Source organism: Salmo salar, chromosome 05 (genome assembly GCF_965601325.2).
Source record: "Salmo salar chromosome 05, fSalSal1, whole genome shotgun sequence".
Lineage (NCBI taxonomy): Eukaryota > Metazoa > Chordata > Actinopteri > Salmoniformes > Salmonidae > Salmo > Salmo salar.
This window is the reverse complement of record NC_138295.1, coordinates 70,971,447-70,988,348: the sequence shown is the minus strand read 5'-3', so window position 1 is coordinate 70,988,348 and position 16,902 is coordinate 70,971,447. Positions and strand designations below refer to the sequence as shown.

Sequence of the window (16,902 nt, the reverse complement as noted above, 5' to 3'; positions counted from 1 at the left end):
ATGATGTCGCTCTTGCTGCTGGTGAGTCTCTGATCCATCTCTACGCAGACGACACCATTCTGTATACTTCTGGCCCTTCTTTGGACACTGTGTTACAACCCTCCAGATGGGCTTCAATGCCATACAACTCTCCTTCCGTGGCCTCCAACTGTTCTTAAATACAAGTAAAACTAAATGCATGCTCTTCAACCGATCGCTGCCCGCATCTGCCCGCCCGTCCAGCATCACTACTCTGGACGGTTCTTACTTAGATTATGTGGACAACTACAAATACCTAGGTGTCTGGTTAGACTGTAAGCTCTCCTTCCAGACTCACATCAAACATCTCCAATCCAAAGTTAAATCTAGAATTGGCTTCCTATTTCGCAACAAAGCATCCTTCACTCATGCTGCCAAACATACCCTCGTAAAACTGACCATCCTACCGATCCTCGACTTCGGCGATGTCATTTACAAAATAGCCTCCAATACCCTACTCAATAAACTGGATGCAGTCTATCACAGTGCCATCCGTTTTGTCACCAAAGCCCCATATACTACCCACCACTGCGACCTGTACGCTCTTGTTGGCTGGCCCTCGCTTCATACTCATCGCCAAACCCACTGGCTCCAGGTCATCTACAAGACCCTGCTAGGTAAAGTCCCCCCTTATCTCAGCTCACTGGTCACCGTAGCAGCACCCACCTGTAGCACGCGCTCCAGCAGGTATATCTCTCTAGTCACCCCCAAAGCCAATTCCTCCTTTGGCCATCTGTCCTTCCAGTTCTCTGCTGCCAATGACTGGAACGAACTACAAAAATCTCTGAAACTGGAAACACTTATCTCCCTCACTAGCTTTAAGCACCAACTGTCAGAGCAGCTCACAGATCACTGCACCTGTACATAGCCCATCTATAATTTAGCCCAAACAATTACCTCTTCCCCTACTGTATTTATTTACTTATTTTGCTCCTTTGCACCCCATTATTTCTATTTCTACTTTGCACTTTCTTCCACAACAAATCTACCATTCCAGTGTTTTACTTGCTATATTGTATTTACTTTGCCACCATGGCCTTTTTTTGCCTTTACCTCCCTTATCTCACCTCATTTGCTCACATTGTATATAGACTTATTTTTCTACTGTATTATTGACTATATGTTTGTTTTACTCCATGTGTAACTCTGTGTTGTTGTATGTGTCGAACTGCTTTGCTTTATCTTGGCCAGGTCGCAATTGTAAATGAGAACTTGTTCTCAACTTGCCTACCAGGTTAAATAAAGGTGAAATAAAAAATAAATAAATGATTATCAATAAACATAGGACATGTTAACACATACTGAAGCAGGATAAGGAGAGTGTGGTCAACGGGTACTAGATGTAATGCTTGCTATCAATACTGGCCTATCATAGTTAAGACTACAATAGGCATAATCTGTCCCAGGATGGCATTTAGGTGGGCAAGATGTTTACAATAAATATAGAACATCTTACAATTAAATGAATCTAAATAACATAATGACCATGGGCATACTGATTTTAAATAAATAAATACAATATTTACCTAAGCACATATATTGGAATTAATCAAATCTATGCTAATCTGTCCTTGATCTGATCTTTCTTACTTTGTGGCACATGGGCCTTCATCACGGTTGTTTGGGTTTGAAATGAAGTTCTGTGGTGACCATTTGGGACAGGGCAGGGAGTTGGTAAAACGCAGACTGGAGATATCTGGAGAAAATAAATATGATCAGTGGTGTGTAGGTAAAAACTTTGAACAGAAAATTAAATTATGTATCTTATTCAACTTAATTAAATGTTATCTGATGTTGGCCATTGATAAAAAAGAAAAATCACATCTGGATTTGATGGCTCACCTTGCATGGTGATGAGGAAGAAAATGTTGCCTCCCTTGAGGAATTCTCTATGCTTCAGGTGCGTCAAGGTTAGGAATTTTAAGTAGCCAACTGCAGGGTTTACGTAGAAGGACTCATCACCCCTGTTTTCTAGCATTCCGACTTTACGGGGATTGTTCCAGGAATCATGGTCTGCAAAATGGAGGAATACCTAGTGTCATACACATGCAAGGGAGTGGGGTCTCTCATAATATAGAAGCATTTGCATTCAGTCATATGATTCATAAGCATGGCCATTTATGTTTGCCACTGTCTCGAAATGGTTTGTTTGTAAATGTGATCAAAGTTAGGCTGGGTATTGCAAATGAGCTGTGCGCTTACTATAATCGATTGTGTTTTGGACACACTCGTATTGAATGTTTAAATTTCTCTTACCGTCCTGAAGTGAGGGTTCAGTGGTAATGCTGATTTGCTTGGACATGCGTTGCTGAATGTGGGGATTCTGGTCCAGCAGTTGAATCGTCACTTGTCGATGGTGGCAAGGCCACTGGAGTTGGTCATCATACTTTCCTGAGACTAAGCGCATATAGACTCCAAATGACATTTCACGAAGATAAATGGCAATCTGGTAGGCATAGCCCTCTGGGGAGTAGTATCTGGGGCTGTACACAACGGTGTTAAAGTCACTGGTGGTTAAAAGATTCTCAAAGTCTCTAATCTGCCAGGTGTGATGAGGGCATTCTGTCTCTGACAGGTTGATGTCATCGATAGAAAACCCACCTGAAGACTGTCCTGCTCCTTTACGCACCTTAAACTCCACCTGGAAGGTTTTGGTGCCATTCAGGGGCACGTGGTAGGGCATCCAGTGAGATCCTGGGGAACCTTCAGAGAGAGACACTAGAGATTAAACGATTACTGCTAGGAGTGAATTTTCCAAGTGGTTGATTCACCTTCTCATCATCCTAACCTGTGATCTGTCCCATGAGGCGGAGAGTTCCTATAGGGTCTCTCTCATCGCGATACTCTCTGATCCAGATGTTGAGCTGGTCTAACTCGTTACCACTGTGGTAGTAGTAGAACTGCAGACACTGGACACGGCACTTCCTGCTGGGAGTCATCTCCCTGCTCTCCAGCCGGGCTGTGTCCCCCTCCTGGCCTGATGCTGTGCTGGCATGCATGAAGAAACCAGTACCTGGGTAAAGTAGGGTAAGCATTTTTAAGAAATGTCTGATATTTGTATCTAATGGTCCTACAGCACAAGTTCAGTTTACTGTCTGTATTAACAGCATTTTCATGAAGGCGTCAACTTTTGGTAAAGTGTGAGCTGTACTACAGCGTTAAATCTCACCGTCTGTCTTCCCCAGGTTGGTGAAGTCAGAATAGGGCCCCCCAATGACAGTCTTCATTCTTTTCCAGCCACCTACCAAACTCTTGGTGCAGCGACTCATCCCACACAATCTCTGGTTGTCGAAGTTGCAATGTTCCATAAACGAAATAGATTTTTCTACAGGTGGAAAACAGAAAGGAGGAGAAGAATATACATGTTTTTCAACTTGGACATACAGTACAGTAGACCTGCATGGTTTCATGACACACACTTACTGCATCCGTATAGCTTGTTCAGCATCAAGGCATCTTGTGGGCTCATTTCAAGGCGTTGTCCAATAATCTTTTGGTACTCAGGTTGCTTAGTGATGATTGTAGGTCCCTTTCCCTTGCTGAATGATGTCTCACTGTAATGCAGCACCGAGCTGTAGTCATATGGGAAACCCAGGGTGGTCGAATAATGGGGAGAGACTTTCACAAAGTTCCTCTCATGACCTGTAGACAAGGGGTGTATTCATGACACTTAATTACTGCTTTAGTTTACAACCTCAAATTTCCTGAAATTAAAGTCTTGAAAAACAGCCTATTACGCTCATGATAAATAACCATCATTTACTTTCACGGTCAACATTTTGCTAACATCGTGAAGACATAATGTATATAAAGTGAATTTAATAACAGAAAATGCATAATATGTAGACCTAATTATTAGAATTAATAACTGAAAAATGCTGAAGAAAATGTGAACAAACCACATCTTATGTTTTTCCAAACAATGGTCACATATTCATCCCTGTCATATCTGGACTGTTCATGCCAGATTCCCAGAGCGTGTAGAAACTCATGCTCCACAATGCCAATATGATCACAGTAATTTCCAATGGAAAGAGGCTGTCCATACTTGGAAGATCTCCCTACGTGGGAGGAACACCTACATTAAAAGAAAGCAAGGACACACAAAAATTAACCTGTATCAATATCAAGCAAGCCAGATATCTTCAGTAAAAAGGGGCAAACTACCCATGTTCCCTCAAGTGATCAGGCAGTGAAAAAATTATCTTACCCTCTGTTCTTCTGGGCTGAAATGAAGTGATACTCAGAGCCTCTGGGCTTGAAGTTGACGCATGATTTTAGTCTGAACTGCTCAAAGGCCCGCATAATGATTCCTTTTGCATTCAAAGCTGAGTTCATATAGAAAACACATGGTAAAAGTGATGGCAAATTAAGGCCTTTGGGGGAACGATCCATCACTTATCCAACCTTTATTTATCGACCTGGTGGGAAAGCCTTCACTCTGTATAGGAACAGATTACATACGCACAACCACTGTTTCTGAGCAGATGCTGGATGCAGAATAATATGTTCAATAAATGGTCAAAAGAGACTCTGCAATCTTAGCTCCCATGTGGTTTATTGGAGACAGTGTTTTGGCCACTTAGGTTTTCATTAGGTCTCCATTTACAAAGAACAAGCCAACGTTCTGTGTATAGACATATGACATCCCACCTGAGGACAACCCTCAAGTGACAGGTATAATCTACCATGTGATGTTACTTGGGGATGTCTGTCCATATATGGACTTATAAATGGAGACCTGATGAAGATTTGTACTCACCAAGGGTTTCTTCTAGCACATAGGGGACGGGAAGGTCCCATAGTTTGTCCTTGTTCAAAACGGTATTCCTTGGAACCCTTCGTTTATGTGGAGGCTACATGATTTGATACACCAGAAATAGTAAATGACAGTGAAAGAGTACATCTGAAGCCAGCAGAATATTCATCAAAATTCGTCATCTTTTATACGGTGTACTGACCTCGATTATGTCACCCTCGCGTAAGTCTAAGTCTGGAAGTTTAAATGCTGTAAGTTATTATTCACTATGGAATCAAGGTAAAACAGTCTAAAATAATATTGCAGTACATACTGACAACAACCAACTTTAGTTGCATAACTCAGCTCAACCTACCCATGTTTATTCTGTTGATGTCCAAGTCGAAATCCTCAATATCTTGAAAAATAACAAAATAGACAAGTTTGAAATAGAAAAGTATTAATAATTGTTAGTATCCATTTTGTATTTGAATATAAATGAAAGGAAACAGTTTTCCAAAAGTGTAAATTAAAAAAATGGTATCAATCCCATATAGGCCAATGCAAAACCTTTGGTATAGACTACTCAAACTCCCTAGTGTATTTATTTCCCTGGTTATTATATTAAATACAATGATGTATGGCTAGAGTATACAAACTCCCTAGTGTATTTATTTCCATGGTTATTATATTAAATAAAATGATGTATGGCTAGAGTATACAAACTCCCTAGTGTATTTATTTCCCTGGTTATTATATTAAATACAATGATGTATGGCTAGAGTATACAAACTCCCTAGTGTATTTATTTCCCTGGTTATTATATTAAATAAAATGATGTATGGCTAGAGTATAAAAACTCACCTCTGAAAATTGCTTGAGTCTGCGGATGAAGAACAAAATATGATTTTGTAGCAATTCCGGGTAAATTAATAAATAACTTAACCGTGTAAATATTTCTGATCATGTCTTTGTAATTTGAAAATGTAATAAAAAATGTTATCAATATAAAATTGGTATTCAATCTCTTACCCGAGACAGCGTTATGAAGTCCACAACTAGGAAAATATAAATATACATTCTCCTATGGATACGAAACATATGTCCTTGCTATGGTCAAGTTACCTAAAATTCGAAATACTTTACAACAACACAAACACCAAACCAAATGTTGTCATGTGAAAAGAAAGTTGTAAATCATAAGACAAATGTATTCAAATCTTGTATTTCTTCCCTTCTCTATATCTTTATAGTAGTGTATGCCCAGGTATTGCAAACGATCAAGACTTGAAGTGAAGTGACTCAAAACGTGGAATTTTTACCCTCTCTTTATTAACATAGTTTTTCCTTGCAGACCTGTGAGTTAGCATGGCAAACAACTATTCATCACAAACACAATTATCATACTGTTACTTAACATTTATTTGCACAATGTAACAAATGGTGCACCTTGAACAAACATGACATCTTCATTGTCAAAGCAAATCATCTAGGTGTATGATGTATGGAGGTAAGAAAGAGGTGTCGGAATCAATGGCCAGGTAATAACTGTAGTAATTATAATGGCTTTAATTACTGAATAACAATAAGTAATTGCACTTAAGAACCATGGCTTGACTGTGGACAACACCCTGTCGTTCTCTGAAAACATCAAAGCAGTGACTCGCTCCTGCAGGTTCATGCTCTACAACATCTGTAGAGTACGACCCTACCTCAGACAGGAAGCGGTGCAGGTCCTAATCCAGGAACTTATCATCTCCCATCTGGACTACTGCAACTCTCTGTTGTCTGGGCTCCCCGCTTGTGTCATCACACCCCTGCAACTGGTCCAGAACGCTGCAGCGCGCCTGGTGTTCAGCCTTCCCAAGTTCTCCCATGTCACCCCACTCCTCCGCACACTCCACTGGCTTCCAGTCGAAGCTCGCATCCACTACAAGACATGGTACTTGCCTACGGAGCGGCAAGAGGAACTGTCCCGACCTACCTTCAGGCTATGCTTAAACCCTACACCCCAACCTGAGCACTTTGTTCTGCCACCTCTGGTCTCTTGGCCCTCTCACCCCTGCAGGAGGGCAGCTCCCACTCAGCCCAGTCCAAGATCTTCTCTGTCCTGGCACCCCAATGGTGGAAACAGCCAGGGGCGAAAATCTGATATCAACTTTGGAGGGGACAATTACATGGAATTTTCTCAAGAGCAATTCCTGACGGGGACACCAAAAGTAGTGCTGTAACACATAGCCTACATTGTAATATGGTAAATGTATATTGAGGAACCAAAGAAATAAGGTGTTTGCCGTACTCCTAACTACCGGTACCCAAAACTACACAACTAATCACAACAGCAATACCATTGCCTTTAACAAATCTTAGTTCAGTCACCAGTTTAAGTTGAGAGTGGGGGTATCCATGGCATTTTCCAATTATGTTCCTATTTTACAAGTCAAAAAAATTGAGAACCTTTCATAATGTTGCCAAACAAAGACTCAACAAACTTACCTGAGACTCCCTGTCAGTCTGTCCCTGCATATCTGTCCCCAACTCTGCTGTCTGTGTGCCATCTGTTGCCTGCTCTGCCTAATGACATCATTGTGAAACATTTCCATTAGAATTTCATTTCTTTCTTATGAACATTTTATCAACTAGTCTTTGAGATATTAGGCTACTAGGGTTCTTACTTTGCGTTTTGGTGTACTGAAAAATACTCTGATGTCCGTCTTTTATTTTTCTGCCATTTTTCTACCTGGCTGGCTACACACACACAGTGTGTAGGTTATTTACAGTAGGAGATGGGCTTCTATCATCTTATCTTGTATCATTCTATTTGGGCTTCGATCTAAAAGGTAGCTAGCAAATGTGAAACGGATTAAAATGACAAGAGTTGACAGCAGTATGAGTTCACCATTTACACAACATATGCTGCAACCTTTTGTAATTTTAATCGTTTGTTTCATATTGGCTGGCTTCCAACAATAGCTGAATTTGCAAAGCTAGCGAGCACCAATTCCGTTTCAGTGGTGTTTGCTATCATTTTTGCTACCCGGGTTAAATAAAGGTGAAATAAAATAAATAAATAAAAGTTCCCTTGCGACAATTTAGCTTTTGCAACGAGACCAATAAATATATTTATGACAATGGTAGAAGAGAGTGTAGTTCTGTTCAGTTTGGACTTCAGTTTATCGCTAACCTTATCACAGGGACTTTGAAGCACTAACTTACATCATCTGCATGCTGATCTTGGAATAAATTGACGATAGCAAAGATTCCATCTTTGACGACGCCACATAAATGGAATAGGTACTAGCTAGCTTAATAGTTAATATTTGCGCGCTAGCTCTGCATATTCAGCTAGTGTGTCTGCGCGATTGACTGGATTAACCTCACGTCAGTTACGTTCATTGAGTGCCTTTCAGACAGTGGACACGACCCCTCTGTTACCTGCCAACTAAGGAACTGGCAGTGGATCAAACCATTGTGAGGCAAAGGGTGGGGGGGGGTCGCAATCTTTTGAAACTTAAAAACGCGCTATTAACCTGTTGAGGGTAGGGGGCAGTATTTGCACGGCCGGATAAAAAACGTACCCGATTTAATCTGGTTATTACTACTGCCCAGAAACTAGAATATGCATATAATTATTGGCTTTGGATAGAAAACACCCTAAAGTTTCTAAAACTGTTTGAATGGTGTCTGTGAGTATAACATAACTCATATGGCAGGCAAAAACCTGAGAAGATTCTGTACAGGAAGTGCCCTCTCTGACCATTCCTTGGGCTTCTTGACTCTTTTTATTGAAAACTTAGGATCTTTGCTGTAACGTGACACTTCCTACGGCTCCCATAGGCTCTCAGAACTCGGGAAAAAGCTGAATGACGTCTTTGCAGCCCCTGGCTGAAAAACATTAGCGCCTTTGGTAAGTGGTCTATCAGAGGACAATGAGACTGAGGCGCGTGCACGAGGCGACCCCATGTTTTCATTTTCTCTCTCTTTGAACGTAAACACGGTTTCCCGGTCGGAATATTATCACTTTTTTATGAGAAAAATGGCATAAAAATTGATTTTAAACAGCGGTTGACATGCTTCGAAGTACGGTAATGGAATATTTAGATTTTTTTTTGTCACGAAACGCGTCGGGCGCGTCACCCTTCTTTACACTTCGGATAGTGTCTTGAACGCACGAACAAAACAGAGGATATTTGAACATAACTATGGATTATTTTGAACCAAACCAACATTTGTTATTGAAGTAGAAGTCCTGGGAGTGCTTTCTGACGAAGAACAGCAAAGGTAATAACATTTTTCTTATAGTAAATCTGACTTTGGTGAGGGCTAAACTTGGTGGGTGTCTAAATAGCTAGCCCTGTGATGCCGGGCTATCTACTCAGAATATTGCAAAATGTGCTTTCACCGAAAAGCTATTTTAAAATCGGACATAGCGAGTGCATAGAGGAGTTCTGTATCTATAATTCTTAAAATAATTATGTTTTTTGTGAACGTTTATCGTGAGTAATTTAGTAAATTCACCGGAAGTTTGCGGGGGGTATGCTAGTTCTGAACGTCACATGCTAATGTAAAAAGCTGGTTTTTGATATAAATATGAACTTGATTGAACAAAACATGCATGTATTGTATAACATAATGTCCTAGGATTGTCATCTGATGAAGATCATCAAAGGTTAGTGCTGCATTTAGCTGTGGTTTGGGTTTATGTGACATTATATGCTAGCTTGAAAAATGGGTGTCTGATTATTTCTGGCTGGGTACTCTGCTGACATAATCTAATGTTTTGCTTTCGTTGTAAAGCCTTTTTGAAATCGGACAGTGTGGTTAGATTAACGAGAGTCTTGTCTTTAAAATGGTGTAAAATAGTAATATGTTTGAGAAATTGAAGTAATAGCATTTCTAAGGTATTTGAATATCGCGCCACGGGATTACACTGGCTGTTGCGTAGGTGGGACGATTTCGTCCCACCTACCCTAGAGAGGTTAAGTGTCTATAATCAGCACAATTGCTTTCATTGCGTATTATTAATAGTATTTAAATTACATAGTTATGTTTCAGTGATATATTGGAGGGGACAAATCATATTTTTCCCAGGATGGGGGGGGGGGTCGTGTCGCCCCCGTCCCCCCCGGGATTTCCGCCCCTGGAAACAGCTTCCCCCTGAAGCTAGGGTAGCAGAGTCCCTGCCCATCTTCTGAAAACATCTGAAACCCTATCTCTTCAAAGTGTATCTTAAACAGTAAAATCGAGGCTGTTCTGAAGACAAAAGGGGATGCATTAAGAAGGTATTCCTAATGTTTTGTATACTCGGTGTACGTACAGTGCTTTCGGGAAGTATTCAGACCCCTTGACTTTTTTCACATTCTGTTACGTTACAGCCTCATTCTAAAATTGATTAAATAAAACATATCCTCATCAATATACCCTATAATGACAAAACGAAAAAAGGTTTTTAGAAACAGAAATACCTAATTTACATAAATATTCAGAACTTTTGCTATGAGACTCGAAATTGAGCTGTTGAGATGTTTCTACATCTTGATTGGAGTCCACCTGTTATAAATTCAATTGATTGGACTTGATTTGGAAAGGCACACACCTGTCATAAGGTCCCACAGTTGACAGTTCATGTCAGAGCAAAAACCCGGCCATGAGGTCGAAGGAATTGTCTGTAGAGCTCTGAGACAGGATTGTGTTGAGGCACAAATCTGGGGAGGGGTGCAAAAACATTTCTGCAGCATTGAAGGTCCCCAAGAATACAGTGGCCTCCATCATTCTGTTTTATTTGTTATTTTAGTCCCCACCCCACCCTCCTAGGCAAGTCAGTTAAGAACAAGTTCTTAGTCATAATGACGGCCAAACCCGGACGACGCTGGGCCAATTGTGCGCCGCCCTATGGGACTCCAGCCTGGAATCGAATCAGGGACTGTAGTGACGCTTCTTGCACTGAGATGCAGTGGCTTAGACCGCTGCACCGCTCGGGAGCCCGTTCTTAAATGAAGCTTGGAACCCCCGAGACCCTTCCTAGAGCTGGCCGCTGGGCCAAACTGAGCAATCGGGGGAGAAGGGCCTAGGTCAGGGAGGTGACCAAGAACCCAATGGTCACTTTGACAGAGCTCCAGAATTACTCTGTGGAGATGGGAGAACCGTCCAGAAGGACAACAATCTCTGCTGCACTTCACCAATCAGGCCTTTATGGTAGAGTGGCCAGATGGAAGCCACTCCTCAGTAAAAGACACATGACAGCCCGCTTGGAGTTTGCCAAAAGGCACCTAAAGACTATCAAGACCATGAGAAACAAGATTCTCTGGTCGGATGAAACCAAGATTGAACTCTTTGGCCTGAATGCCAAGTGTGATGCCTGGAAGAAACCTGGCATCATCCCTACGGTGAAGCATGGTGGTGCAGCATCATGCTGTGGGCATGTTTTTCAGCGGCAGGGACTGGGAAGACCAGTCCCTAACCATGAACGGCGCAAATTACAGAGAGATCCTTGATGATGATCTGCTCCAGAGCACTCAGGACCTCAAATTGGGGTGAACGTTCACCTTCAAACAGGACAACGACCCTAAGCACACAGCCAAGAAGCCCCGAAGCCAGTTCTGCGTTAACCTGTTAGGGCTAGGGGGCAGTATTTACACGGCCGGATAAAAAACGTACCCGATTTAATCTGGTTATTACTACTGCCCAGATACTAGAATATGCATATAATTATTGGCTTTGGATAGAAAACACCCTAAAGTTTCTAAAACTGTTTGAATGGTGTCTGTGAGTATAACAGAACTCATATGGCAGGCAAAAACCTGAGAAGATTCTGTACAGGAAGTGCCCTCTCTGACCATTCCTTGAGCTTCTTGACTCTTTTTATTGAAAACTTAGGATCTTTGCTGTAACGTGACACTTCCTACGGCTCCCATAGGCTCTCAGAACCCGGGAAAAAGCTGAATGATGTCGAGGCAGCCCCTGGCTGAAAAACATTAGCGCGTTTGGATAGTGGTCGGTCAGAGTACTATGAGACTGAGGCGCGTGCACGAGGCGACCCCATGTTTTTATTTTCTCTCTCTTTGTACTAAAACATAGATTCCCGGTCGGAATATTATCGCTTTTTTACGAGAAAAATAGCATAAAAATTGATTTTAAGCAGCGGTTGACATGCTTCGAAGTACGCTAATGGAATATTTTGAATTTTTTTGTCACGAAACGCGTCGTGCGCGTCACCCTTCTTTACACTTCGGATAGTGTCTTGAACGCACAAACAAAACAGAGGATATTTGAACATAACTATGGATTATTTTGAACCAAACCAACATATGTTATTGAAGTAGAAGTCCTGGGAGTGCATTCTTAAGAAAGAACAGCAAAGGTAATAACATTTTTCTTATAGTAAATCTGACTTTGGTGAGGGCTAAACTTGGTGGGTGTCTAAATAGCTAGCCCTGTGATGCCGGGCTATCTACTTAGAATATTGCAAAATGTGCTTTCACCGGAAAGCTATTTTAAAATCGGACATAGCGAGTGCATAGAGGAGTTCTGTATGTATAATTCTTAAAATAATTGTTATGTTTTTTGTGAACGTTTATCGTGAGTAATTTAGTAAATTCACCGGAAGTTTGCGGGGGGGTATGCTAGTTCTGAATGTCACATGCTAATGTAAAAAGCTGGTTTTTGATATAAATATGAACTTGATTGAACAAAACATGCATGTATTGTATATCATAATGTGTCATCTGTGTCATCTGATGAAGATCATCAAAGGTTAGCGCTGCATTTAGCTGTGGTTTGGGTTTATGTGACATTATATGCTAGCTTGAAAAATTGGTGTCTGATTATTTCTGGCTGGGTACTCTGCTGACATAATCTAATGTTTTGCTTTCGTTGTAAAGCCTTTTTGAAATCGGACAGTGTGGATAGATTAATGTCTTATCTTTAAAATGATGTGAAATAGTCATATGTTTGAAAAATTGAAGTAATAGCATTTCTAAGGTATTTGAATAACGCGCCGCAGGATTCCACTGGCTGTTACGTAGGTGGGACGATTTCGTCCCACCGACCCTAGAGAAGTTAAGTCTCTGAATGTCCTTGGGTGGGCCAGCCAGAACCTGGACTTGAACCTGATCGAACATCTCTGGAGAGACCTGAAAATAGCTGTGCAGTGATGCTCCCGATCCAACCTGACAGAGCTTGAGAGGATCTGCAGAGAAGAATGGGAGAAACTCTCCAAATACAGGTGTGCCAAGCTTGTCACGTCATACCCAAGTAAAGGGTCTGAATACTAATGTAAATATGATATTTCAATTTTTTTCGACAACAAAAAAATATGCTAAAATGTGTAAAAACATATTTTTATATTGTCATTATGGGGTATTGTGGATAGATTGAGGTGGAAAAAACAATTAAATCAATTTTAGGATAAGGCTGTAACATAACAAAATGTGGGAAAAAATCAAGGGGTCTGAATATTGTCCAAAGGCACTGTATAATTGTTTTGACTTTTCGTGAACTAACACACACTTCACTTGTTCCCCCTTACTAGCTGTGCTTTGCTGATGGCTACTTTATTGAGGGAAAATGTACTTACTATAGCTGTGATATGAATGCACTAACTAAGTCGCTCTGGATAAGAGCTCTGGATAAGAGTACATTTGGATTGTACATTTGGATTGTCAAGGACAATACGTATTATGACACCATTTGTATAATGCAAAAAGTACACGTTAGTTAAATATTTACATGTAATATACAAAAGTTAACATTTTGTTGTAAATTGTAAATAGTTACTACATTTTATGTCACATGTAAAACATACAAATCACCCGATTCCTAGTTTTTGCAATCCCATAGGCAGACTTATTATTTTACTTACTATATTGTAATCATTGGTTATAACGTATTGATTCTTTTTTATAATTACATTACATCATTTGTTTATTAAATCAGTATGACAAGGTTTGGTCCTGACTATAATGCTTACCATCAAAATAACCATACCGTTTCAAAGTAAATCTAAAATTGGATTATCTCATAAGTACGTTTCTTTAGCTAAACTATTGTAATTTCCATCAGGATGACATTAGGGTTGGTAATATACAAGGCACAAACATTTACCATACATTAATATAATCTCTCTGGTAAATCATCGTAGGTCATCGGGCTTTATAGACTGTTTTTAGCTATATGTTTAGGTTCTAATGTCGTTCAGTGAATCAACCACAACATAAGAGCCGTGACGATAATTGCTGGGGTAGACACCAGTCCAGAGGAGAAGTCAAAGAGGCTGGAAGAAAAAGGACAGAAATATCAACCTTCCACTAAATGAATGAGTCATATAGATGCTTTTAAAGGGGCAATCTGCATTTCAAACAATAACAAAGAAGATACCCCGCCGCTAGTTTTGGTAAAATGCTCAGGGATGAGGCTGGAGAAATGTTACCACTCTCAAATTCATAGGCAGAGCTATGCAAAGACTAACCATACATGATATCAAAATGATAGTTTAACCATGCTTTGAAGCTATACGGTGTTTGATTACAATTACATTGTATTAAAGCAAACTTATATTATGGTTTCTGGTGGGATACGACAGTTGACCTAAGCTCATGAGGCATTTATGTTATATTCATAAAGACGTCCTCCAGCCATTTCTGAACTTTTACTGTTAAAGTGATATCCCATGTATAAATACAGTAAAGTACACACACTTAAGGGTAAAAAAAATGTTCGGAGCAATTGCAAACTTCAAGGGGTAGGGCATTCAAGGAGTTGGTCTGATGGGAATCCGCGATGTCATCAGCCTCCTTGCTTGAGGGACAATGGAAGAGTAATAGAGAACAAAAGAGGAAAGGCGATTTACCTGGACCACCTGTTAAGGGGCAATCAGCACTTGCTACATACATTTTTGCACTTATAAATTAATGATATGGACCCATTGATTCCTGAAGAATATAACTTAAATGCCTCACGAGCTTAGTTCAACTGTCGTACCTCATCAGAACCCAAAATATATACTCCAATGTTTGCAAACAAAGTAGATGTAAACAAATATTAAATAGCCTCAACATGGTTAAAACTGTTATTTTGACATCATGGATGGTCAGTCCTTGCAGCCATAGCTCTGTCTATAAATTTGAGAATGGTCACTTTTCTCCAGCCCCATCCCTCAGCTTTTTACCAAAACAGAGGTGGGGAAAACGCTTTATTGTTTCAACTGCTGATTGCCGCTTTAATTTTTAATTTCAGTCATTTGTCAATGGTTTATAATGGTTTATAAAGGTGATATAAGTTGATAAAAGTCTACAAGTATATGTTCTGATTTCCCTCTGTGGTTGACATGTTAGTAGCAGAAGTAGGGGCAGTCTTTGTAAAAATAACAAATAAATAATATATTTAGCAAAAATATATGTTGTAAATAAAAGATCATACAATTTGTATATAGTCAGTCAGTATACATAGCATTTTGAAACGTGGTACTGTTATCCACAGACACTGGATCAGTATCTGTCAGAAATAAAAATCTATATATGAGATGAACCCATGAATTATCAATGACATCAGGGGGAAATTAGGTTCTGGCCTATTGTATATGATTCTGAATCTGATCAGCAGCATCAACTTGATCATAGCAGGCCATGAGGAATTAGTCAAGCGACATGGTTTGGTGAGTTTTGAGCCTGTAAAACATAAGATGTACCAAACTTGCCATTGGAGAGAGAATAATTGTTTTCAGGGATGAGAGTTGGCCAGTCTTCTAACAATAAAAACACATAACTGACAGTCTGCCAGCACCTAATGAATCAATGTTTAACTCCTTATATACTGCTCAAAGAAATAAAGGGAACACTAAAATAACACATCCTAGATCTGAATGAATGAAATAATCTTATTAAATACTTTTTTCTTTACATAGTTGAATGTGCTGACAACAAAATCACACAAAAAGAATCAATGGAAATCCAATTTATCAACCCATGGAGGTCTGGATTTGGAGTCACACTCAAAATTAAAGTGGAAAACCACACTACAGGCTGATCCAACTTTGATGTAATGTCCTTACAACAAGTCAAAATGAGGCTCAGTAGTGTATGTGGCCTCCACGTGCCTGTATGATCTCCCTACAACGTCTGGGCATGCTCCTGATGAGGTGGCGGATGGTCTCCTGAGGGATCTCCTCCCAGACCTGGACTAAAGCATCCGCCAACTCCTGGACAGTCTGTGGTGCAACGTGGCGTTGGTGGATGGAGCGAGACATGATATCCCAGATGTGCTCAATTGGATTCAGGTCTGGGGAACGGGCGGGCCAGTCCATAGCATCAATGCCTTCCTCTTGCAGGAACTGCTGACACACTTCAGCCACTTGGGGTCTAGCATTGTCTTGCATTAGGAGGAACCCAGGGCCAACTGCACCAGCATATAGTCTCACAAGGGGTCTGAGGATCTCATCTTGGTACCTAATGGCAGTCAGGCTACCTCTGGCGAGCACATGGAGGGCTGTGCGGCCCCCCAAAGAAATGCCACCCCACACCATGACTGACCCACCGCCAAACCGGTCATGCTGGAGGATGCTGCAGGCAGCAGAACGTTCTCCACGGCGTCTCCAGACTCTGTCACGTCTGTCACATGTGCTCAGTGTGAACCTGCTTTCATCTGTGAAGAGCACAGGGCGCCAGTGGCGAATTTGCCAATCTTGGTGTTCTCTGGCAAATGCCAAACGTCCTGCACGGTGTTGGGCTGTAAGCACAACCCCCACCTGTGGACGTCGGGCCCTCATACCACCCTCATGGAGTCTGTTTCTGACCGTTTGAGCAGACACATGCACATTTGTGGCCTGCTGGAGGTCATTTTGCAGGGCTCTGGCAGTGCTCCTCCTGCTCCTCCTTGCACAAAGGCGGAGGTAGCGGTCCTGCTGCTGTGTTGCTGCCCTCCTACGGCCTCCTCCACGTCTCCTGATGTACTGGCCTGTCTCCTGGTAGCGCCTCCATGCTCTGGACACTACGCTGACAGACACAGCAAACCTTCTTGCCACAGCTCGCATTGATGTGCCATCCTGGATGAGCTGCACTACCTGAGCCACTTGTATGGGTTGTAGACTCCGTCTCATGCTACCACTAGAGTGAAAGCACCGCCAGCATTCAAAAGTGACCAAAACATCAGCC

The 16,902-nt window shown here is 41.1% G+C and overlaps 1 protein-coding gene across 1 annotated transcript; it reads right to left on the bottom strand.

Moving 5' to 3' along the window:
- Positions 1-1,830: 1,830 nt before the first annotated feature.
- On the bottom strand, positions 1,831-4,356 carry LOC106605676 (meprin A subunit beta-like). The gene is made up of 6 exons (XM_082974940.1): positions 4,229-4,356; positions 3,918-4,096; positions 3,442-3,660; positions 3,188-3,343; positions 2,807-3,031; positions 1,831-2,721 (listed from the first exon to the last, which is right to left on the bottom strand). The coding sequence occupies exons 1-6, from the start codon at positions 4,354-4,356 to the stop codon at positions 2,186-2,188; spliced, it is 1,443 nt and encodes a 480-aa protein (XP_082831066.1). The 3' UTR covers positions 1,831-2,185.
- Positions 4,357-16,902: the final 12,546 nt, after the last annotated feature.